This window comes from Helianthus annuus, chromosome 9 (assembly GCF_002127325.2).
Source record: "Helianthus annuus cultivar XRQ/B chromosome 9, HanXRQr2.0-SUNRISE, whole genome shotgun sequence".
Classification (NCBI taxonomy): domain Eukaryota; kingdom Viridiplantae; phylum Streptophyta; class Magnoliopsida; order Asterales; family Asteraceae; genus Helianthus; species Helianthus annuus.
Genome location: NC_035441.2, coordinates 156,475,446 through 156,484,656, shown reverse-complemented (window position 1 = coordinate 156,484,656; position 9,211 = coordinate 156,475,446). Strand labels below are relative to the sequence as shown.

General features: G+C 39.2%; 2 protein-coding genes across 2 annotated transcripts; one reads left to right on the top strand and one right to left on the bottom strand.

The window, feature by feature from the left end:
* Positions 1-5,184: 5,184 nt before the first annotated feature.
* On the bottom strand, positions 5,185-5,829 carry LOC110919975. Its single transcript, XM_022164221.1, has one exon. It carries the CDS (start codon positions 5,827-5,829, stop codon positions 5,185-5,187), a length of 645 nt encoding a protein of 214 aa, XP_022019913.1.
* An 801-nt stretch (positions 5,830-6,630) lies between these two features.
* LOC110919974 (leucine-rich repeat extensin-like protein 5) lies at positions 6,631-7,524 on the top strand. The gene has a single exon (XM_022164220.1). The coding sequence runs from the start codon at positions 6,631-6,633 to the stop codon at positions 7,522-7,524; it is 894 nt and encodes a 297-aa protein (XP_022019912.1).
* Positions 7,525-9,211: the final 1,687 nt, after the last annotated feature.

Sequence of the window (9,211 nt, the reverse complement as noted above, 5' to 3'; positions counted from 1 at the left end):
AAGTTCCTTATTCAACACTATCATGAACACAACCTTCTAACATAATCAAGTCATTCGGATTTAAACCCATACAAAGCCGATTATAACATTTCATCATCTCATAATATCATCATTTGACAACAAACAACCATTTTCTATCTAGCAACCATTCTTTATCATAGATAAACAATCATCAAGCTAGCACATATTATCATTCAACCTCATTACACATCAACAACAACCGAAATACAATGTAAGTCACTAACCGGTTAGGAGGTGTGAAAGGTGAACTCCAAATGTTGATTTCCAAGCTTGGTCCGAAATCCTAGTGCTAACCGATTGGGTCCGAAATTGATGTGTGTTTGTGTTCTTAGGGTTTAGTGAGAGGGAAGTAGGAGAGTGTGTGAGAGTGAGTGTGTATGGTTGCCCAAAAGAATGGCAAGGTTGGCTAGAGGTGTGGTATAAATACTAGTCCCCCCCCCAAGGTGCACCCCAATGGGTTTATAAATCGGTTAAGGGGTGTCACGGCCCAAATGGCCCAACCGATTGCTATTCACTCGAGACCTCATGGTCTCGAGTCGGGTCCCTTGGTCTCGGTCGGGTTCTCGACTCACATATAATACGTACATACATACATACAATGCACACATAGCAAAGCACATATCACATAAAAGGTTCACGTTTATCATTAAGTTTAATCAGTCGACTAATCACATAACGTACAAGCATGTTACATCGAGGCACAAGAAAGGTTCTAAATTTCGAGTTGTCACAATGTCAGGTTTGCAGGAACTCAAGGTGGAAGAATAGTTGGAGAAGGAATTCTTACAAACGGTGTCGTATCTTTTGATAAAGTGAACTACATTGCTGAGTTAGAAGACAATCTGTTGAGCATCTCTCAGATATGTGACAATACGTTCGCTGTTCATTTTACAAAAGATGAATGTCTGATTCTTAAACCAAGGTTTAAGATTCCTGAAGAAATGGTGTTGATGCGCAATCCTCGTGAAAACGATCACTATATACTAGATATGAGTGTTGCAACAATGTCAGATAAAAAGGCACAGTGTTTCTAGAGAGAAAAAACGAAACGTTTGATTCTTTGATGAGGCTGCTGGTCCCTGTGTCTGAAACAAGGGAGTTTATTCATTTCATTATGGATTGGGTTCAAATTCAAAACTAATCAAATTCTTATGCTTGTGCAGGTGTTCAGGAGTCAATTCAAGTTCAGCATGAATAACGGAACAGCCTGGCACATGAGGAGAAAATCCTGTGTTTGTGGTTTAAAACAGGAAGTGTTTGGCTTAAATTGTTAAAATTTAAAAAAAAAATTAAAGGAATACGCCGAAACCCACACGACTGAACAAACACATGATAAAACTAGATTGAAAAATGGTTTCAAAATGTTATAATCAAGTGGTTTGTAAATCATGGGGGTGCATGTGAGCTAAATAGTGTATGTGAAGCTGAGGAGGACGGCGATCAGAAGTGATCTGCGTCTTGTTGTCATGTGTCTGTACAGTTTATTTTCTGTTTTTGATAAAACCAAAAACACAAAAAAATATGTTTTTGATTTTAGGGGGAGAAATTTTACAGAAAATACAAAAACATGATAAAATTTCAAAATCCAAAAACATTGAAAAAATAAAAAATGAGTTTTGTTGTGAAAAAAGAGGAAATGATAGTACATCAATGGACTATTACAACACGCTAAAGAAATGGAAAGTCAAATGATTTTAAACAAGTCTTGCTAATGATGTGCCAGTAGGCTTCGCACAAGTAGTAGATTGTTTTCGAGATATAAACCTAAATATCAATACTTGCTTATCTCGTGAGGAACATCTCTCGGATATATGGGTAACCCCCGAAATCTTGTTTGAGAGAATGCCTGATTCTGAGATACTAGGTCTTTATACTGTTTGATATCTGGGGTATTATACATGGTCTTCTGATATTGCGGAAGCAATGGCCTAGACCTCGTATAATACTTTACGCGCTTTTAAAGCATACCCTCTGCATAAAAATTGATAAAATATCGAAAGATACAAATCAAGTGCAGTTGTAAAGAAGATTCCCAAGGGGAACACACCGAAAGTCGAGCCTTCATCTCTTTGATCGAACGGTAGTTCGTAGCTGAGCTCTCAAGGTCTCGCGCTAACCCGAATACAGATATCAGATTGGTATACTCACCTGTATGATTGAATCTAGGGAATTTTGATACAGGAGTATATTCTGAGGTGGGACACGCGAATAAGTTTAAGTCTTTAAAACATTAATCCGTATCTCGAATCAATTGAAACTTGTGTTGAAAGTTTAAGTGGACAACAATACTGACAATCAGAAGTGAATTTGTTTAAGATTTAAAGTTAAATCAAGATCAACGGTGTTAGTGATCAGTCTCAAAAACTGATATGATCCTCTTACACAAACTCACAAAAATATGTCTGTAAATATGTTTGTATAGTTTACTGTTTCTTAAAGTCCAAAAAAGATTTCCTGTTTGTTTAGCTAAATATTAAAAAATCCAAAAAGATTTGATACTTTATCTTATTTTCGAAAACAGACGTTGGGGATCTAATGATCAAAGTCTCACAGTGCTAAACAAGTTGGATCACTTGGGTTGGATAAAGAAAAGTTTGTGAAAAGTGTTGGTAATTGCTCGAAATGTTTAAAAAGTTCATTGATTTGAACTTAAAAATATTTTGAAAATGTCAGCGAGATCATAATTTGGTCAGCGAAGGTCATTAACTTGGACTTGGCAGGCTAAACAGTTGACCAGGGTCATTAACTTGGACTTGGTTAGCTGAATGTGTTGGTAAATAGTTAAAAACTTAAAAAATTCAAAAAAAATTTCTCATAAATGTATGAGATTTGCAGAAGAAAGTTCCAGACTACAATCCCGATAGCTGAGTCTAAGGGGGAGTCTGAAGATGAGCTCACCGAAAGGGGGAGCTTGTAACTGGAAAGCCAGGTGTCGATCCCAAAAGCACGAAAGCTTTACGAAAGGGGGAGCCTGAAGAGAAGAGAAAGACAGGATTGCTAGATTTACAGTTTTGCAAAGACTTGCTGAGGAAGAGAAGAGAGCTGCTAAAGAGAATGAAAAGCTCAGAAAAGCATTATTGAGAAAGCCGAAACAAAGACAAGAAATTTTCAAGTCTTTGTGAAGAAAGTTTTTGAAGACAGGCTGACTGAAGACTGTGGCAATATCCAAGGGGGAGATTGTTGGTGCACAATGTCTATCGCCTACGTCATCAGTCTAGGGCGTGTTAAATGCGTGTAATAGGTCAAAAAGTTAAGTTTTATATGTATTATGTCCAGTTCGCATGAAGTGAAGATTTAGTGTCAGTTCGCATGAACTGGAACATGTCAGTTCGTGCGAAGTGGGTTGTGTTACCCCGTGCGAACTAGAAACCCTATAAATAGGGGTGTTGGGTTTTTCATTTGTAACATTCTGGTGAAATCTGTCACGAAGTGCTGCCGGATTCTCAGCATTTAAAAACGTTTTATATGAATGGAAAACCTGTTTAAAGTGTATTTCTCTGCTTCTACTCCTATTCTAACACCGATTCAAGGTTACTAGATTGTTTCCGCCTTTCTAGCAACCTAGATTTGACTCAGAACGACTCGTATTGATCGAATCTCGATCCTACAATTGTGATTCCATTTAATCACAGGAGAATCTTGATATTTCCATGACTTCTTTTACCACGGAGGAACTCTTTTGAATCTTTGCAAGGTTTCGGTCTTTTCTGTCATATTAAATGGATTTTTGGTGTACGATAGGAGGCGTGCCGCGTGCGCTCATGTAAGGACCAATCTGGTTGCTTTTTGTGCAAATTTGGGAATGTGGGTTCAGAGGGAAGTTGCCAATCGGTTTGTTGTAAAGCACTGTTTGGAAAGAGCTGCGACTTTTGGTATATTCTTATTTGTACATTAGTTAGATCAACGTTTGTAATAGAATCAGTAGCTCGTGCAATTAAATTCATCTTTTCTTAGTTGAACTTGGCCTGTAATTGATGTAGTTTTCCAGCATAAAGGCAGGCGGGGTGGAGCCGTGATGGGCTTTCATCACTCGTGAAAAACAACAAAACACCACCTCTACTGATTTGTATCACTCGTGCATTTCATTACACGTGGAAATTATCACGGCGTGAAAAATGAAGATTGTGAGGGAATGTGAGGGTTTATTGTTGGGAGTTGTGAGTGATGGGCATTTCCACTAAAAAAGGTTGTGAGTGATGGAATAATGGTTGATGACATGACGGAACTTGATTGGATGTTGTGAGTGATGAGTGATCACCACCCCATCCCCCTAAGAGGTGAAGGGAGTTGTTACCTATTTGGAATAGGTAAACTCCCCATTCACCAAATCAGACAGTGTCACGTCAATTCACTTAAATTGTTTACCTAATGCTCAAAAACGTTGGTGGTGGTTTACCTATCCTGGATTAGGTAAACTATTTTTTTATTTTTTAAAGTAGTATATTTAATAATTAAACATGTATTTTAACGAAATAAATGTAAAATAAATTAAAAATAACATTACATAAAATTAAAAATTGCTAAAATTACACTAAAGCAAAACAATTAAAATTACATTATATTTAAATAAATAAATTAGTCTTCGTCGGAATCTACCAACAGGTGGGGTAAATCTTGACTACCGAGATGTTCCACGAGATCGTGTTTTAGTCTCCAATGCGTGTCTTCATCCAAAAGCTCGTCCAACACCCTATCGTCTAGTGTACCGGTGCTATCGCGTTTCCGTTATCTTTTTAAAATCATGTTATGTAAAATAATACATGTGTACACAACATTCCTAATTTTTTAAACGCTCCTTGCTCTCATCGGCCGATTCAATACCCCCCATTTAGACTTCATCACACCAAAAGCTCGTTCGACGTCTTTTCTTGCCGCCTCGTGTTGCCTCTTGAATTTCTTTTTGTCTACTTCATGAGGGTATAAGATCGATTTCACAAACACGGACCATGTAGGGTCGATTCCATCCACGAGCAAATAACCACGTTTTTTTATAAATGGTTGTTAACGTAAAATGGACATTTAGGCACAGTTCCATTTCATTCCGTAAAATAATGGAGATTGTTGTAGCACATTGATATCGTTATGTGAACCTGGTGGATCGCAAAAAGCATGCCAAACCCATAAATCTTGAGATGCAATCGCTTCGAGCATAACAGTCGGGTATCAGTGATCTCCTCTCATATACTTGCCTCGAAGCTCTGTGGGACACGTTCGCCAAACGAAATGGGTGCAATCAAGGTTTCCGAACATACCAGGAAGGTGATGTTTTTCCTCATGAGCGTCGTATAAAAGTGCCATGTCGTGGCTTGTCGGTCTACGTAAGAACTCCGAAGTGTATATTTTGTAAACCGTATCGCAAAAATATTCTAGGCACTCGCGGGAAGTTCTTTCTGCCATATGCAAGTACTCGTCGTTCTCGTCTAGAGGGCTACCAGTTGCAAGCTGTTTAATAGCTGATGTAACGTTTTGCAATGGCGTAAAGCCCTTCTTACCTCGCGCATCGAGGCCCTCTTGAAACCACGAGTCGTTCGCTTCCACGTCGCTCACAATTTTTAGAAAAAAACGTTTCAACATACGGAACCTATGCCAAAAAATAGCTTCGTTGTATTTCGGGCCTTCGACAAAATAATCCGCCATGAGTGTCTCATGCCCAAGCTCACGTTGACGTTCAATATATCTCCTTCGATTAGATGTACCCATGTCTTGAAGTTCGGCTTCTTCGATGAGATTTTGGGAAAAAAGAATGCTACTACCGGATGATTCGTCGCTACTATCGGGTGGAAAAAACAATGGGATTTCATCCGCCATTTTGTTTTGGAATGATTGGGTAAATGTTTGGTATTTTTTGGTTTGGTTTGGGTATGAATTTGAGTGTGTTTGGGTATGAATTTAAATGTTTGCTATTTATAGTTAAATTTTAAAAAAATTATTTTTTTTGTTTTAAACGGCAATATAGTCATTGAAGTCTCCAACGGTCAAAACCAACCCCCTTTCTCGATCGGTAAAGCTTCACCGCTCTCACTGTGTCACCGATCGGTAAACACCATTGGCGGCGGTGTTACCGATCGGTAACCCGCTTTACCGAGGTGTTTACGACACCTCTCCGCTCACCCTAAGTTCAATAATGTCACACCCATATATTTCCACATTTTTCCGGTGGGCCCGGTGGGGAGTATCGTGATGTAGTTGATATCATCATAGACAATTAAACACAATTATAGCATAGTGGAAGGCTTGGAAGTTAAATACTATTACAACCCATAATGTTCAAAGTTCAAACGAAAGAATATACAGACGGATTGTAATAGTATTTAACTTCCAAGCCTTCCGCTGTGCTATAATTGTGTTTAAGTGTCTATGATGATATCAACTACGTCACGATACTCCCCACCAGGCCCACCAGAAATATGTGAAATATCGGGGTGTGACAGGTTGGTATCAGAGCCAACATTGAGGGAATTAAACACTAGCCTTTTGTGTTTAATCTCAATGACACAATAGCACATTCCTTAGACTTCCGAGTCTAGGCAAATGACCTAGGAATATTCTTAACCTTCATTTTTATTTATATATGTTGTTTTCTTGTTTATTGAAAGGTTTTATAAAACAATGCCGCCACATGTCAGGGGTAAAGGAAAAGGTCCCATGAGAGGGGGACCATCCAGTCATGCCGGACCCTCTCATAGACGTACGCCTTCAGCTTCATTCAGCTCCGATTCACATGATGATTGGAGACATTCTCTCGAACCAGCGAGACGATCCGTTTCGCTTAGCACCTTACCTTCCTACCATCACTCCTTCGGGCTGCTACAACCAGACGAGCCCCAACATTCACATCACTCACAGCATTCGCTGCACTCACACTCATTTCACCACTCGTCCCATCATTCTGATTCCCATCGTTCTTACTCACAGGGCCACTTTAACCCTGATGATTATATCAACGCACCAACAGGATATAACCCGTTGGGCCCCGAAGGCCACTTCTTGCAAGATATGGATATGGATGATGATCCGGATCCACAAATGCCACCTTCTGGGACGCCTACGCATCCCATTGATATTTCTAGCGGTTCTTCTTTTGCGGGATCTCCCTACCGAGGTCCCGATACTTATAAAGAATGGTTTGGGCAGTGGGATTTTGTAAACACCCCTTCATTCCACAACGCTCCACCACAACCTCCATTAGAGGACCCGCACTTTCAAGCAGTTACACCACCACCTCTACCAGCGGAGGAACCACCTCTGCCACCTCCTGAACCACCAAGATGGAGGAGAAACGCACACATGTCCGTGAGAGGGGGACCAAGAATTAGTTCTCCTCAGGCTTCTAGCAACTACCCTCCGATTCCAGAAAATCCACAAATGGGTGAACCTTTACATACTGTGCCGGAGATCGATACCACACCGGCCACCTTTGCACCACCGCCACCTCCAATGGGTTATGAAAACCCAATACCTACCTACCCAGGTCCGACTGGGTATAACCCGTTTAAGCCATAAGCTCCAACTGGTTACCATTATCAACCTCCTGCCTACGACCCATATGTCGAGGCAGTTAACTACAACGCCCTCTATCCTTCGCCGTTTCCACCAGCATACCCAACTGGGTATGCTGTCCAAGGGTATCAATACCCTCCATATCAGCAACAACCACAACCTCAACCTCCACCCCAACAACAGCAACAAGAAATCTTACAAAGGGTGGAAGAGGTTGAATGTAGGGTGGAAAAACGTGATAGGAAGAACCATAAGTTTCTTAAAGGTCTTGCGAAATTTATTATGGGAAAGAAAAAGGATCATTGAAGACCTTTAATTTATTTATTTTGTATTTGTTATTTAAATTAAGTCCCTGCGTGGACATTTCGTTTTAGTATCAGTCCCTGGTTTCTTTCTTTTTAGTCCCTGCGTGCACAATTTATTTCAAAGACCTGTTTAGGGCAGTTCTTATAATCCTTAGTACTATTAATGGAATTTTTTTTTAAATTCATTTATATGTATTTTCATTACATCAACATGCAAACAATCATTTCAATTTTAATTGATCTGCTTAAAAATTTCAAAAGATATTCTTAAAGGTATAACATAGCCAAAAATGTCAATGGCTATGATGGTGTAACCTCTTAAGACAATAAATTCTTGTTAACATCTAAAAACATGTTAACACTCCGGGCAGTGTGACTTGAGAAACCACACCAGCCTTCAAAGTACTTGGATCTTTCCAAGCCCTTATATAGCCTAAATGATCAATGTGAATCATGGCTAGAAACACCGAATATGATACTAAAACATCCATTAGAGATGTTATTCATTCTGCCTACGGACCAACTTATATTGTTTTCATGACAAAGATAGTTATAGCCTGTAACTTTTTGTCAAAAGGCAATGAACTATGTTTGACCCTTAAAGTCTTCGATCTAAAAAGATCAAAGTCATATTTTAAATTTTCCTAGTGACAAGACCTTTTGTGCCATCTAAATGTCCTTTGAGACAAGCCTTTTGTGCTATATGAAAATGTCTATACGACATTGACAGTTTTGACATATGTCCCATGTCTAATAAATATAAAGGATTATATCCTGTATAAATGGCAATAATGGTTCATTTGTAACCTAGGCATATTATAATCAAATAATTTCAAGCATACTTCCTTATTGGCCTCTATGGTTATTTATACCATGGCTATCTAATCATCAAATACGATGACTCATTATATGATAACTAAACAAATCATTATTACTTGATTATAGCATTCAAATCATGGCTGGCTCCGATGAAGCTAATAGTCACCCAGTTGATGGGAACAATGATACAAGGCTGAATGTTACTGGCGCCGAACTTCAAGCCATGATAAACACGACAGTTACTAAAGCTGTGAACGAGGTATTCAAAGAGTCAAGTGAGGCTCGATCGAAAACTCATTCTAAGTCCCTATCGAAGCCGCATACGTCGAAAAAGGATGAATCTCAACACTCATCCAATCAGAAAAGTGAATCCCAAAAGCAGATTGTGTTTAATCAGGCTCCCCGGTATAACAAGGGATGTACTTACAAACATTTTATCTCTTGTAAACCAAGAGATTTCACTGGGGAAAAAGGAGCCATTGATTGTATGAAATGGCTGGATGAGATGGAGACAGTTGTAGATATCAGTGGGTGTGCCAAGGAGGACATTGTGAAGTTTGTGTCTC

Coding starts and splice junctions, on each gene's coding strand:
- LOC110919974 (XM_022164220.1), top strand. CDS start 6,631: ATGCCGCCACATGTCAGGGGTAAAGGAAAAGGTCCCATGAGAGGGGGA.
- LOC110919975 (XM_022164221.1), bottom strand. CDS start 5,829: ATGGCGGATGAAATCCCATTGTTTTTTCCACCCGATAGTAGCGACGAA.